Below are 16,740 nucleotides of genomic sequence, written 5' to 3' on the forward strand. Positions count from 1 at the left end.
GATGGATGGATGGATGGATGGATGTATGGATGGATGGAGAATAGTCTGATACAGCAGGACGAGTCTAAGCACGTGTTGTGAGGGGACAAAAACACACGCACAAAAATAAAAAAACGCTAGTGTATATTCCACTGAGTACTATTTCATCTAAAGCATATAAATCACTTTCCATGCATCAGAGAAGCTTTTTCTCTTATTTCTGCGTGTCCTTGTGGCCTTTGCAGTTCATAAATACCTCGAAGAAGCACATAAACATTTGTAAAACCACTGGATCCACAATATTGTATCCAGTAGATTATTCATTGTCAATCTAAACCCTTTCTGCTGTTTCTTAAACTTACTATCTACACGAGTGACATCAGCAACATTTCGCTTGCCCTTGGCTTTACTATACAGCTCAATTCATGAACTGAACACTGTTCGACCAGAATAAGCAGCAGTAGGCATTCAATTGGGATCAACATTGTCCTTCTTGTTTTTCAATGTGCTTTGTCATTTCTCTTCTTCCAGCAATCTTTTTTCTCTTGATTCAAGGAAACTTGATTCTGCACATTTCATAGTGTTAATAGACTGTTGAAGTGATTAAGAAAAAAAAAAGTATAAACTACTTTTTACCAAATATATCCAAATTAGTTTTCTGATTTAGTGTTGGCAGTACAACTAAGGGGATGCAATGAAACTAAAACTTTCATGTTTGACAAACCATTTTGTTTCATTTGCAAAGCAAATCACAGGAATTTTGGCCCAGAAGTCCCCCTACACTGCCAAAATTCATGTCCAACGCTGCACTTTTCTAATCCCAATTCATGGTGCATCTTGTTGCAACCCGTGCCCTTTAGTAGAAGGCAATGGGCAGCAATTACACAATGGGGAAGATGACCGTTTTCCAGTTTACTAATGACTTTGAAGTTTGAAGGTGAAGGGTTTCTGTCCATTGAACTTCCCATTACAGGCGATTTGCACCCAGGTCCTAATAGCTTTCTTTCTTCCCCTCTCTTCTCCAGTCTGGTACCAAACATCCCAGGGGTAATCTAAAACATCTGGGCTCAAGAGATTTCTTTAAAAATTTCACTTCATTTGTCAATGGACACGCCATCAACTTAAACAGCCTGAAAACAGTCCAGGAGAGTTTTTTTTTTTTCCTTTTCTATTTTACTTTAATCATGTATTCAGGCTGAAAACATCTTCTAGCCGGTACTTTCGCCACTTGTAGACATTCAGCCGCATTCTTTTCAAATGCAAGCTGTCTCGCGTGAAAAATAAAAGGGCGTCTTGTTGTGTTTGTGTTTTGGAAAGAGAGTGATGTATGGATGTTCAGCCACATTGTGCAAAAGAAGCAGAACTGCTACATAGAGTTTGTGCGATGACATTTTTGGGTTACCTCTCCAAACTTTAGAACTCCACATCTCTGTGCCGATGCAAATGCACACACCTACAGACACACACACACACACACACACACACACACACACACACACACACACACACACACACACACACACACACACACACACACACACACACACACACACACACACACACACACACACACACACACACTTAAAAATGCTCAAGTTGAAACATTTGAAGCCACACTTGATGAGTCTTGGAATAAAAATAAATAATAAAACAAGCCCTCAAATGGGCTTGAATCTGCTACATGTGGTCAGAGAAGGAAGAAAATAAAGATATGATGAACAGACATAAGTTGTTCTAGATTCGAAGCATTAGCTCTCAGCCATTAACTGCACAATGGATCAAATCTTTATTGTTATTCTAATGTGCTTTATTTATTTTGCAAAAGATTGCTAGGGCTGCAATATATGCCATAGGTGATAAGATGAACACACTTCAAAACCCTCCAAAACTGAAGGGAAAGAATCTCTGAGAAGTAGAAAAGAAAATTATAAACTTACACTCAGGTCAAAATGTTTTACGTGCAATAAAAGCGAGGAATGAGCCGTCTGTACAAACAGCAATCACTTTACAGTCCGTGCATCAGCCACTGATCCATATCCGAGCATTAAATGCTGAAAAATGGAACGTTGTAGTTTCGATTTCACTTTCTCCGAGTTCAAGTCAGCAGACAGAACTTCTCACACCTCCTAAGACTTAGAGGTTGCTGCACTTCTGCACTTAATCCAAAATCATTTATTCTGCTTATTGATCTGCAGTGGAAAGGGTGGAATCTTTCATTCATGACCAAGACCGATAAAGAAAGGCTGATCCTGGCCTGACACCTCCCCAGCATATTGGACAGGTTCACAGTACTGAATAGTCACGCCCGCTACAAAGTAAAAATTGTGCTTGGCTCACATGAGGAATGCGGGGGAGATCCACCCTGATGCTTGTCACAGCACTTTGCTTGCCTGCTACTTAACACACTTCCTGCATGCGTGCAGTCATACAGAATGGCAATATCCTTACAGGCTCATTAAGATGAAATTATCTTCATGATAAATAAAAGAAATGTACATTTTTTCTTCATCCAACTGACTCCCAGCAGGAAACTGGTCTGCAGGGTAATTACACCATAGAAGTTAACTACAACAGGAAATAATAGACAGTGGGCCTTTATACTGTACACAGAAGCAAAAGTAGCATACACACTGCAGGTTTTGGGGGCAAATTAGTTTTTCTTTCATAAAATGTCAAATAATATGTCCAAGATTAAGAACTTTTTGATGCAAAGCTTTAAAATGTTTTTGTCTTTTTACACAAAGTAAAACTTAACGTGCAGGACACAGCAGGGATGTTTATCAGGTAATTTAGCAGTTAAGAAAAAAAAAAAAAACATTGATCAAGATGTCAACAAGCATTTTACTTTACTGGCATTTTCTTTTAACATGTGAATATGACACCAGAGTATAAAGTAGAAGTTAGGATCTGAAATATCATTTCTGTTTTTTTAGCAACTTATGAACCAGCATTTACATCACAATTGAAGGAAGGTATTGGGCTTTTAAAGATGAAGAATCCTCTTTCTTTAGCAGATTAAATCTGACTGGATAAAGTAAAATAATCAAAAACGATTGTTTAATTTTCTTTCAGCTTCACTTAAAGTAAGTGCAGTCTGGCTTCTTGAAGTCTGGAACCCATGAGAATCCCTGAAAAGAATGGTTCCACCATCTGTGCTTGTTTTGCCTCCAGCAGGTGAAATGGAACTTGATCAGCTTGGGATCAGAACTGATACATTTATTAAAGCATGTACTGTACTGTTTCCACAGTATGGTTTGGGTCACAGACTGCAGACTGTATACCTCTGTGCTCTTTTAGAATTCACACAGATTCCTCCGTCACATCATATATGAACTGGTGATTAGGGAAGAACTGAGTGCCTGGCTGGTGGTTTGAGTCCAACTGTTCTCAGCGTGATCGGCCATGTCTAGTTACCAGTAAATCAGGCTCACTGGTGGTTATTTTTGTTTGGTTTTTTTTTTGTTTATTTTGGTTTTATTTTGTTTTTTTATGTGGAGGGATAGTTGATTTTGATATCTGGGTTGGAAATTTCTTCACCATGGGCCCATACGACCCAAAGCTCACAATTTGCAACATCTGAAAGGCAAAAATAAATTAAAGAATCAATCACCAAAAGAATTGGGACAAGTAACTCAGTCAGACTTACAACAGCAAACACTGCTGAACATGACCAATATGAAAAACCAAGACATAGGTAAAGCAGCTCAAATTAAATCGAACATACAGATTATTTTTCATTACATTAAAAAAAATAGAGTTATCACCAGGAAAGACGGTAGACTGGAACTAGATTTCTGTTGTTATACATTGTGATTCCTATTCAGCTGCATTTCCTTTTACAGCACACATACATTAACCTGAAGTTGTTTAATACACTTTGATGTTGTGTTCATGTAAGAAAACTGAAACAGCCTTAATCAGAACTGGCAGGTCAGGCTTAAAGTAAACAAGAAACTGGAATTGGTCTTGAAAACTGTCATCAGTTCATCTTTACAAAACTTCTGAAACTACGCTCTTCATGCCAACACCTTGCCTGCGCGTACCTTTCAGATAATGTTGAATGACTGGAACGAATCCCATTTCCTTCCCATCATTTTAGCACATGCTGTTCTTCGTTTCATCTATGCATCAGAATACTTTGACAGTGTTCAAATATTTCAGAACCAAACTCAACTGTACGTCTTTCAGGAATTTCTTTTATTCATGCCTTTTGACATGCTGGCAGGTACTCTAAACTGCGCCATAAACATACATCAGCCATTTCACATTATATATTATCTGTCTGTATGCATGCTTTTTCTTCTTATAAAAGCTTTTTGTCAAGAAAACCCATAAAGGAAAATCCAAAAATGTGTGCGATGTTTAAAGAGGACACACCCAAGACAGCACATCATAAAACTTTATTATCTGCTAGTTTTTGCCAAATGAACAAGCTTTATTCAAAAGTCATGGCCTTGTAGGATTACCAAACACCAGTGTGTGTGGTCTTATTAAAGCTCTAACTAAGATGATAGTCCTGCTCCATGTTCTTGGCTGAAAAACTAATGTTCATAAAACATTAACTGTCACTATAAACGAAACGCTTCTATAATCTTTTGATTATTTTTAGCAGCTTTTTTTTCCCCGGCGGAGCCACGGTCTGAATTTTGACACAAGCTTTATTAAATGCAGGGAAATCACCGCTTAGGCTGGTAATTATAATGTTACATGCTGCTTTCAGTAAACCATAGACTTTTAACATGTCTGCAAACATTCAGAATCGATGTTTCCAGAGTTCTGTGAACAGAAGCAGACATTTATTGGAAGGCTTAAGAGGTGAGAAAAGACAACGGCTTTTGTGTGTGAAAAGAGGCTATTTTTACCTCTGATCGGTCTTTTGTCTGTTTGAGGTGTTGAAATACTTTTCCGTTTCACTCACAAAGGCAAAGTTGATCCGACTGAAGTCACCTTGAGAAACTAGAACTGGGCCCGAAGCTCAAGCGCACCGCTAGCTCCTGTATCTTAGCGAGGCACTTCAGTCATATGATGTTTTGTTTGTTTGTTTCAAAGCAGAAATCAGAAACAAAGACATAGTAAAACAACAATGGTACACTTGTTGCATTTCTGTCCAAAAGATTGCATGGCTCTGCGTTGGCTTCAAGAACATAAACCCCAGCACTGCCGTTCTCATCTCATGCCTGTAATAAAGATCTTGGTGAGTGCTGTCTCTTCGCGTGTCCTTGCAGTCCCTATAACTGTTCCTCTGGTGCCGTCTCATTAAGTCAGGCATGAAATGCAGGTAGGACAACAGCGGCTTGACAACAGCACAATATAAATTGCGCTTTGTCCATTATGTTGTCACCATAAGAGAAAAATGACCTCTCCGTCAAATATGAAGGGGATTAAGAGACAACTGTACAATGAAGCAATGGATTGCCCAATTAAGCTCCACAAGTGCCACAAAAAGAAAAAAAAAGTGTATTCGGCACCATCACTACATCCCATGATGAGTTTCTTAACGCATAAAGTGTCAGCCATTGAGTGACTTTGACTCCTTTGGTTATCATGGCTGGCTATCTGACAGAGGTCTGACCTCTCTTCGCTGATTGAAGATTGTGCCATTTAAAGCCAGAGTGAAGGGCATCAGGAAGGTAGGTCACAAGTCATGGTTGTTAAAAGTCACCCGTACATCAGCCATAACCTTCAGTGGACAGAAGATGTAATGAGCTTTTAGACAAATCACTATCATCTGCATGCATCTTCCATTTATAAGCATTTAACTGTTTGCAAACTAAACATCTTCCTGTCTGTGCATGAAAGTGGCAACGTGTTCATTATGCGAAGCTGAATTTAGACGAGCAAATAACAAGATAAACAATCAACTTAATCTTGTATTTGGTCAACAAAAGGAAAGAAACAAGAAAAAAATCAAATAAAGTACAGCCAAAGAAGCCACAATAGGAGCCTTCTGTTAGTTCGCTCAATCCCACGGAGAACAAATCTAATTAAGGCGATCCACATTCACCAATATTCCATAAAATGAAAACATTTCTACATCAGCAGATTGTGTTTGACAAACTTCTTCAACCCTGTTACGCAGAGTCCTTGCCCAAAATGAGCAACAACCACCAGTCTGAACACTAATCGTGATTCACCAATAGCAAACAATGGCGCAGCCTCTCCAGATGGCTGTCCATTTGCCTAAAAGGCTTTAATTGTGCAGCCATTATAATAAGAGTGGAGCTGAAATTAAGATGCATCAAATTCATTAAAACCGCCTCTCTGTTCTGACACAAAAGCATCTTACATTTCCATACACTGGGTGCAATCATGTGCTTTGTCCAGGCATGACAGGCAGAATCCGCAACAATGTGTGAGAGTCAGCACCAGCAACCAACCAGAGGCTGTGATGTATTGCACACTGACTTGGAACAATGCAGTCTGTTTTACCTGAAGGTGAATGTTTCTACCACATCAATTTGTTTCAGTGGCACTCTGTGACATCCCCAATAGAGTGTTTGTTCCCAGCTATCACGGAAGGGGTCTGCTATCTTTGAGTAATGGGAAAAGGTAGACAGAATACTTCGTCAGGGGAACAAAATAAGATTTTTAATGATAACAGTTGAGCTTGTCTTTGTGATGGGAAGTCTGAATGTTTGGGACCTGGTCCATCTGATGTTTAGGGGCCAATCATGCACCACCTCCTTACTGAGGATTAGGTTACAGTAGTACTCAGCTTTGAAACAGATGGACCAAAATCCCTTTACAATGCCATAAATTTAACTGGGATATGATTAATTGAGCATCCATTGGAGTGTATTTTTAACTCGCCGAGCCTTGAAACAAGTCGACCCACAGCACCACAGCTCCTGCTTCTCCTCCACATTCATTACTCCAGCCTACTAGGGAGTATTATGTCTTCTAACGGCTGACTCTGACATGACACCGTGGCTTAGGGAACCTTAGAAACTCTGCTCCAGGCACACTGCTTGTGTAGACTGAGGTCTGTCTGACATGTGTGACTCCTGAGGCAAGCATGTAGTTAAATGGCTAGAGACAAGGAAGATGGCATGACCCACTTCCATTATGGCTTCTACATACAAGACTTTTTTTTTCTTTTTTTTTTTTTTTTTTTAAAGTTTTTTTGTTATTTTTCCACAAACCCCACAGGTACTGTCCTGTGCTGTTCGTGGACAACAAACAGCAGGCAAAAGCTTCAACATCCGTATCACCCAGAGACCTGGAACGGCAAAGGAAGGGGAGGGTGTGGGATCATTTAAATGCTGATCCGGGTGTGTAGGTCAATCTATAAGCTTTCAAGAATTTCCTCTCTACATAAAGCAATCTGACAGTTAATGGTAAGACTCCAAATTGGACCTGTAATGCCCAATTGACCTTTCTGTGATGTCATCCCAGTCAATAACGGCGCAGCTATAACAGGAGGCTCGCTGTCTCCTCCTCTAGCTGATAGCATCTGGGTCTGTCTACCCCACGTGCAGGAAATCTTTCCATTTATCTTTTTTTTTTCTCCCCCCCCACTTGATTTAGTTTGTTAAAGAAGAACTGATGCCCTGTCTGTACCGGTGTAGGGCGTTAAACCCTGACGCTCCGCTTCTTAACCGGTGGAAACATCACACGCTTGCAGCTGATCATCATTACGGTGAGAGCGCGCAGAAAAAAGCTTACATTTATGTTAACTGCGCGCTTAATTAGAGGGCAACATTGTAAAGAAATGTACACATGCGCAAATAATCGTAATGATTAGGATCGCCACTGATAATCCGTTTGATAACTCAAACAAGTGTCCGATAAATACAAGTAAGCCCGTCAAAGCCCAGTCAAAAGCTGCTGAAGGTGTTCACATCTTGCAAACAATGGACTCACACCACGCTGGTAATATTTTGCGTCACATTTTGCATCTGAAATGTTGACTTTGATCACTCTCAGAGGAGATGCGTGGAGATGTCCGGACTGCCACAGATCGTTGCGTGTTATTCTCGGAGTAAAATTCTTATGACTTAACAATTGTGACGGAGTGTTTTCACTCACCTTTCACATGCTGCGGGACGGCGGCACTCAGCCCCACCATGATGAAAAAGAGTAGCGGCCCCATCTTAGAACAACAACCAGGTGTGACTTCCAAGGTTACAGGAATGTGGTTTAAAGAAGCAAAAAATCACACGGACAAAAGTTCTCCTTCCTCCGCTCTCGCCAGGCTGTAGGAAGATGCTGGTGTAAGTCCAGTCAGGTATTAAAGTACCTCCTGAGTGATGACGTCTTCAGGCAAACACAGTCGCCTTTTTGTTTTCGTGGTGCGGGAACAAGTGAAGTGTACCTGCCGTCTGCTCCTCTGCTGAAGCCTCCCCGATCCTACCGCAGTGGTGCGATGTGGAGAAGAGAGCGACGTGCGCGCTCCGTGCTGCTGGACATCCAGCGTCAAACGTCCCGAAGCTACCGCGAAAACTACTTCCGGTCTGTGCTTAGGAAAATAAAATAAAAATCTGTGCTGATTCGGAATGTGGTCTGAACTGTTTTGTATAGCAGAAAGAGTTCATGTGTGCTGGTTAAATTATGTTGTTTTTTTTAGCTTAATTACCTGCAGTCTTATTAACTTCAACACCCCTGTCACCATTTTCTCTTGCCCATCTTAGGGTTGCAAAGGGACTGAAAAAAAAAATTGTATTTCAAAGTTTGTTGAGTTTTTCTTTTTATTTATTTTAATCAAAAGTAGGCCTGTTTCAAATTCAACTTGGAACACTCTTCGAATGCAGGTCATTTCAACAAATGTTGTGATTTTCACTCTACCTTTATAGTCCTACATTTATTTTATATGTATACACTGTTCAATTCCTAGATTCCTTGATAATGAACCCACTGAGTCTTGGCTCTATGGAGTTGTTTTATTTTTCTTTTATTTATTTATTTTTTTTTATAAGTTCTCTTGCTGTGATGATGAATTCAAAAGGTTCCCCATTTTTTTCTGTTCTGGATCATAGTAGGCTATCCAGTATTTTTTGGCTAAGCACCGTGACTATTAATCGTGGAGTTATATGCATATATAGTGAAAATGGCTGTCTCACATAAGGGAAGAATAAAAAAGCCCTGGATCCAGATGGTGATCTGGGTCACTCCCAAATTTCATTGGAATCTAAGTTAGAACAAGACCCATTTTCAGGGGAATAAATAAAAAGAAAAGAAAAAAAAAAACCAATAATGAAAATCTGTCCAGAGGTTTTGGCATAAAGTTGCTAACAAACGGACTGACAGACAAACGCTGGCAAAAACGTAACCTCTGCCACCTCCTTGGCAGGTGCTGATATTTGCATCACCTGTGTGTGTGTGTGTATGTGTATATATGTGTGTGTGTGGGTGGGTGGGGGGGGGGGTCCAGTTTAACATTGACAGCTGCCAGAAGCTTGCTCCAAAACATTTCTGTTTAACTCTAATTTTGAAAAGCAGCATCTTTTCTCTCAAAACATTTGTTTAATTGTGATGTTATTGTTTGTAATTGTATGTATTCTGATCTGTGTAATGATTTTTCTTTTATAATGGTTCCAGTCAGGATTGTAACAACTCAGCAAATGCAGGTTAAAAGGAATTTTGGTGGCTATAAATCAGAACGTACTGGCCAGTTTGGTCGGTGATAAATAAACCAAATAATTTGTTCTGGCAGTGCTATTGTTACATTTCCCTGATTATTCCCTAATATATCAAATATCCAATGGCTGAATGCTAATGTTAGTGTTTTGATCAATGCATGGCTCAAATAAAAGTAGCAGTGTTTTAACAACTGCAACTCTGAACAACAGGTTTCTGCATTTATGTGTGACCATAATTATTAACCTCATCATTTCAGATCCAACAGTGCAAAACATGCCAGGTGAACAAGTCAAGAACAAGCACAAAAACAGTGGCAATGCTTTATTTCTTCAAACTGCACCTGATGAATAGATCAAACAACAGAATTGGTTTGTTATAGTTTGCAGCCTACAGTAAAAGATGCAGCAATAAAAAGGCAGTGGGAGGGCCAGTTATCAGGAGAGAGGAGCTTGGCTGTCCAACAAAGAGGGTTGCTCCTTGAAAACTCATTCTTTCCCTTAGGAGCTTTTTAAGGATCTGTGCACCAAAATTTACAGAATGTTTTTCAGGACAGGCAGGTCATTGTACCAGAGAACGGATTGGTCACGAGGCGCCGCTTCTATAATTACTGATCTCTTATCCAGAACAAAATCTTTCCCGGAGTAGGTTAGGTTACCATGGTGATTTACTCCACTAAGAAGTAAACTAGGTTAAACCTAAAGTAGCCTTGATAAGAGAAAATCCAGTGACGAAGTACAAGCTCCTGGTTGGTGCAAAAAGAACCAGAGCATTCTGAATGTGTTTTGGCTGCCGTTCAGGGCTTTCTAGAATAAAAGCAGGATTGTATTGTCAATTTTTTGATGGGCAGACATCGTAAAAAACAAGGCTGGTAACAATGAGAAAAAAAAGAAAAGAATGTAAGGGTGATGAGATAAATTGTGAAAGCTACCCGCACTGTGTTAAGTGTGAGATTTCACCTTCAGTTCCCTTTTTAATGTAGGTTTACAACAAGACCAGAGGTCCTTATGACTTCTTTACATAAACATGTGCACACCAACATTGACATCTTACATCGAGAGTCTTAATCTGCTTGTACCAAAAAACAAAAATAATGTATATAAAAATATGATTGTTGTTTTTTTTTTTTTTTTCCTTTTCCCTAATCTATCATCATGATAACCGCACACTTGTCTGTCTTGCTGTATGGAGCTGGTGTCCACAGTCCGGTCAAAAGCAGAATAATGTGATTTTTTTCAGATTCCTGATTATCAGAAAATCAGCCTGCATGTTACAATTAGTGATATACCTTCATGTTGTGGCGACCCTTTTGTCCTTTGGGAAAAACAGGTAAACTGCACCTTTAATTTGAACTTTTAGCCCCAGACGACTAAATAAACCCTCTGCTATGTGCAATGGGATGGGCAATATGATGTGTTGTGATAGTTAAACTATTTATTTGTTTTTATTTAAAATAACTATATAAATAAAATCAATGTAAACTCACTACTTTTAGGAAAACATATTTTGCAGAAACACAATTGTAAGCTAAGTAAAAACCAAACTTTTGCTGAAACTGTGAATCATTTAGTACCACGGTTCACATAAACTGCTGGTGCCAGTGTAGTTAAATGTACTTCCTTTTAGTGTCTGAGGCTGGGCTAATTTTCAATAATCTGTTGACTGAAATTATGAAAATAAATACTCTTTTTTTTTTTTCTTTTTTTTTTTTTAAAAGAAAACATCTTTGTGATTCAGTTCATATCCTAAAGAAAATAGGCCAAAGTTAGTATTGTGCTTCTGACCCATCGCTAGTTAGGAGCAGTGGGTTCCCATATTACAATGGCTGAGGAGCAGATGGGAGTTTGGGGCCTTGCACAGGGGCCCACTGTGATTCACCTTCATTGCCTGTCAAAAGGAAACTTGTCTCTTCCAGCCCCATGTTAAAATCGCTTCTTTCGTTTAAAAAAACTTTTTAATTGCTTAACTAATAGTCTGATTTTACAGTGTACAAATTGTAAATGAATTCCAACAATATCTTTGGAGAAAGGAAGAAAGAACGAAAAAAAAAAGAAAAAAATACTGTCACGAGCAGCACCTGAGGTACATACCAGGCACAGTTGTAAAATCTCACAACATCCCAGGTTATTTGCTCGGGTAACATTACAGGCTTTGCATTGATTGGATGCAATCATAACTCAAGTCTTTTCCTGCACCTGAGATGAATGTCCCATGATGTGCAGCCTAAATGCACGTCATGGCTAATCAGAGAACAGTGTTTGGGACTGTTCTGCTCAAAGAGGCATTTAGTTACAACATGCCTGTTTGCTGAAAGATAATACTTCTGTTACACAAAAATGTAGTATTAGATATATTGTATTATAATAGAGAATAACGGTATTTGGCTTAATGCACTTACCAGTGTTGCCTCTGTGTGCATCTGTATACCATTCTCTCCTTTTGATAGCTTCTCCATTTTCTATATAAACCTTAAACAGTTGACTTGTTCAGTTGTTTCACAAATCTTCCTTTTCTATTGCACTGGAATGATCTTTGTTAAAGTGAAAAAGTCCAGTTACAGTAATGGGCTGTACATGTACTGTGACAAGTTGGGTTACATTAACTAACTAATCATTTCTGTCATCTTTTTTTTTTTTTTTTTTTTTTTTTTTTTGTGGTAAACAAATTAAGAAGTCATAGAAACCTCATCAGTGGAGTGCTTCAAAAATCATTTTGGCAGGCAAAGAGCATCACAGACATATTTGCACAAAAAACTTTGAATCACATAAATCAGTTTAATAAGGAATGATACATTATATGATATGTACTTCTACGGCACAAAAGCATGAATTCATCTTGAACTGTTTTGGGTGTTTTTTCCTCACTATAGACCAGGGGTGGGGAACCCTGGTCCTTGTGGGCTGGAATCCTGCAGGTTTTCCATGTATTCCTGGGCCAGCACACCTTATTTAAATCAAATGGATCCAACAGCCAAGATCTGCAGTGATTCACCTGATTCAACAAACCTGATTGTTTGAATCAGGTTTGTTGGAACAGGGAGACTTCAAAACCTTCAAGACGAAGTTCAAGGTTCCCATCCCTGCTATAGACAATACCTCTACTACTCAACTGCTCATGCTCAGGAGATACTTAGTAAAGAATATCGTCTTTTTTTTTTCCTTTTGGGCATATCTTAAAAAGACTTATATTGTGATGTAAGTCAGGTATTTCTACATTATGTGGACGCAGTGCTGTTAAATTAAAGTAACCACTCAACGACATTAAGTGTATTTCTTTATGAGCTGTAGACAGATACAGTATATGAACACCCCCCGGAAAAAAAAGGCCTTTTTGTGTTTTCTGTAATACTGTCTGTTATTAAATAAACGGTAATAAGCGTGATGACATGTCACAACACAAAGTCTTAGTGGTACCTATAATATATAAAATGCTCCACATTAGACAATGTTGCAATTTTCTTTCATGTTTTATTTAGAATTGTTGTTAGGATTGTTTTTATGTATTGTTCCAGCCCAAAGAACTTTGAGATAAGATCATTTTCAAAAAGCTGCGTTCTGCTCATTTTGATACATAAGAGGTTGTACATGGACATGGTTAGGAATAGGAATTATTTTACAGTATGTGGTTATAGTAAAACAGGATTTGGTTTAGAAAAATATACATGGTTAGGCCTTACTCACCTTCATATTTTTGCAAATAAAACTACATATCCCACATTATCTTGTGAAACAGGCCTGGACTAAAACATTTTAACTACTTCCAATCAAACATTGATGTCAAGGAATGAAAGGCAAAGACTATACACACTTAAACATGGTTAATATGACTACATGAGTGACATTAGCATTACTGCATTCAATTTATGACTAATACTAGTTTCACAGTTGAAAAGTTGTTTAAAATACATCAAGAGTCGAAACACGGTCTGATGATCTTACTGAAGCATCAACTTTAATGACCAACTTGGGATTTCACATTCATCCATGAGACTGCGATGACAATGGGCTAATGAAACTTTACTGCTGTAGGTATCTCACTGAGCTGTGCCATTTTCAAAATTAGATTATTTTGCACAGGAATGGCACCACATTGATATCTGTGATTCCTGTTCCATGTGTGAAATTTCAGCCACCTCTGATTGGAAAGTGAGGAATCTGGATTGGCTTAAATTAATCTGACACTTACACTTAGGCAGTTTCTACACTATACTGATTTGTGAGAACTAAACTGTTCTTTTTATATTGCAATCTGAATAATCATAGTATTTGGTGGTGAACTAAAACGTGAAGAAATCCTCATTTCACACAGATATTTGGAAATACTCTCCATTTCCAAACATATTTTTTACGATACATTTAAAGAGGTATCATTTTCTAATGTTCTCCCTTTAAAATGTCAGGTCAATAACTGATCATTTTGGGCTTTATGATCCTTTTCAAAAATATATCATTCTTTTAAATTGAAAATTTTAGAACATTAGTGATATTTCTACATACAGAGGCAGATTTGTGTACAGCTGAGCAAGTAAAGGGGCCCTTCTCTCAGACTTTAAGGTGATGACTTCATCCAACATCAGTCTGACCTTGAAGTGGTTCCAACCTTCCCATCATGAATCATTTAAGATATCAAGTGTCTTGTGGTTTAATGTTGATAGAAACCTATAACGTTCTGCACTTGGTCAAGAACAATAAATCAGCTGCAGCAGCTGTAAAAAAGTCTGCTATCATGTTAATGGGATGCAGCACACTATTCCAACACTCACAGTACCTCCCACTCTCTTAGTTTCTAGCATCTGTCTACCTACACAAATCCAGGAAAAATATGTTGAATTTTTTCAAAGAAATAAATTTTGGAAATTTCCTGAACAGTATTAGTTAAATGATATTTATTAATTGATGATACTGTTTGCTGTATTTGCATGAGATTGAAAACAAAAGATCACAGTCATTTAAATGGATTTCGAATCAAATGTGCCATTTTTTAAGGATTTAATTTGATAAGTATTGTCATTATGTTTCTGAAATGGTTAGATGGATGTCAGATCAGAAAGACTTAGTGGCTATGTTGACATGGAGCTGAGTTTATTGATTGTAAATTGGTCTGAAAGTTCTACAGGAATGAAAATGATTCACCTCATTCTAAAAGAAAAGTGTCAAACTGAAATGATTGTCATGCAGTTTCATGGAGATGGAACAATCCTTTTCCCAAACAATTGCGTAAACACTCCAATCAGAAAGTGTCAGGCTGTGGTCTTAGAGAGCATGCTCTGACTCTGACTAGATGTAAACGTGCAAAAAGTGACACTTCCTCGCAACGGAAGATGGCAACGTTCAAACAAATTCACTGGACAGGGACAGAAAAGTTTGGTTTAATTCAACCTTTGTTTCTCCACGTTTTCCTCTTCATCATTAGCAGTGGGAGCACACGAATGCCAAGCTGCTGCTTGAACGTACTGCAAAAACCACAACAACTGGGACCATCAGTTTGTAGACCTCTCCATCTTTATTAAAACCTGTGATATAAACATCTTTCTGCATTTGTCAGACAGGACCATTCTGCTTACATGTTTCATATTTATACACATAAACAGCTGCACTGAAATCCTAAATCAGAGTGACTTGAAACCGAATGGCAGTTTTTTCCTTCCCATTGTTGCCAGTGTGCTTGCTCAGGATGGGAGATTGGACCCTCCAACTCAATCTGTTGGTTTCCTTATGTAGGCTGTTATGAATTGGCTTTAATTATGTTTTCCTCTCCGTCTGTAAAGCGTCTTGAGATGGCATTGCCGTGATTTGACGCTATATAAATAAAGTTGAATTGAATTGAAAAGTCTCCATGTAAATGTGGATATTGGCAATAAGGAAAAACTGGTACATCTGTACAGTTATAGCTTCACTGGCAGTGTATACACAGAATACAGTGCCGCTGCAAATCCCAGGACCTTTTGTGAACTTTTGTCCCTTTTGCCTTTGTTCTTTCTATGCCTTGTCAAGAGGTTGAGTGCAGACCAATGAATCTTCCTCAGCACACATCTATCCTCATTTAGACCCTGGAGACCCATTTAGGATGAGCAACGAACTGGAAAACACAGTGACCTTCTAATATTTTACACATTTAATGCTGTTATTAGATGGAGTAATGTTTTTATGTTAGTGGAAAGTTGTAGTTGAAGAGGTGTGGCAATCGTATTCTGAATGACAACAGCTATTACCTCTTTGGACATAAAAAAGAAGAAAAAAAAAAACCCTTTTGTCCACATCAACGGGAACTATAGTACCTCGAGAATAGGGTGAAATAAGCTCTGATTGAAACTTAATAGATGAAGAGTCTACAAATTGAGGCTTTGCATGTAATATCGACATGAGGATTTAGTATCCATCATGCCCTCAGCATTTTTTTATAACCACAATTTTAATGAGGATAACCTCTTTAAAAGTGGATGGGGGAATAACTGCTTCTTTTCTGCCTTGCCTATGTGTGTTTCCAACAGTCTGCTCCCTCTTCTTTCCCATTTCCTCTGTCTCTCACAAGGGGAAGGAGCTTTTCATATCCACTCACTCCCTCTCTCATCTCCCATGTCTCCAGGTTCTTGTGCTCTCCTTCCCAATCAGGCAGTCTGAGACGTGTTCAAGGCCTCTCTCTTTTCTCTGTAACTCGCCCAAAAGTCAGTCTCACAAAAGCCTAAGGTGGCGAGGGAGAGACTGAGGGAGCGAAGGGAAATAACTGGCGGTGGAGAGGATGTGGGGGTGTCACAGAACAGGAGAAGCAGAGATAGTAAAAGGAGATAAGTGAAGAAAGTGGGGAAGACAAAGAGTGAGGTGTGTGAGGAGCCGGTGAGAAAGGCAAGCTGCACTAAATTAGATGCTCTTGGAGAAGAGACAGAGAATTAATTCCAAAGAGAATATTGTGTTGTATCTGTTTTCCTCTTGTCTCCCAGCATTGGGACATTGAGAGGAGTTATGTTGCCCCAGCAGGCTTTTTCGCTTGTCTCTCCTGTTTTCCGTTAGTCCCGTGCGGATAGCTCTGGCATCAGCTCATCTTTTTCCTCTTTTCCTCACTCCATTTAGAATTATACTTTTTTTTTTTCTGAGGCAAAAATACTGGCTGCTAACATTACATATGCACTGAAAATGAGCTCTTGATTGAAAAACTGTGATAATCATGTTCATCTTTTTTGTATAGCTG

General features: G+C 38.8%; 1 protein-coding gene across 2 annotated transcripts in view; it reads right to left on the bottom strand.

The window, feature by feature from the left end:
• The window catches only part of LOC306763971 (EGF-like repeat and discoidin I-like domain-containing protein 3), a 115,556-nt gene extending 107,430 nt beyond the window's left edge, over positions 1-8,126 (bottom strand). Inside the window, exon 1 of one of the 2 annotated variants that reach the window (XM_079250947.1) lies at positions 8,008-8,126. In XM_079250947.1, the coding sequence (XP_079107073.1) occupies positions 8,008-8,071 (64 nt within the window). In that variant the 5' untranslated portion in view covers positions 8,072-8,126. The remainder of the gene's footprint in view (positions 1-8,007) is intronic. The other variant, XM_079250948.1, reaches the window with a different exon arrangement.
• Positions 8,127-16,740: the final 8,614 nt, after the last annotated feature.

The sequence above is a fragment of the Telmatherina bonti genome, assembly GCF_933228915.1.
Source record: "Telmatherina bonti genome assembly, chromosome: 13".
In the NCBI taxonomy this organism is placed as follows: Eukaryota; Metazoa; Chordata; class Actinopteri; order Atheriniformes; family Telmatherinidae; genus Telmatherina; species Telmatherina bonti.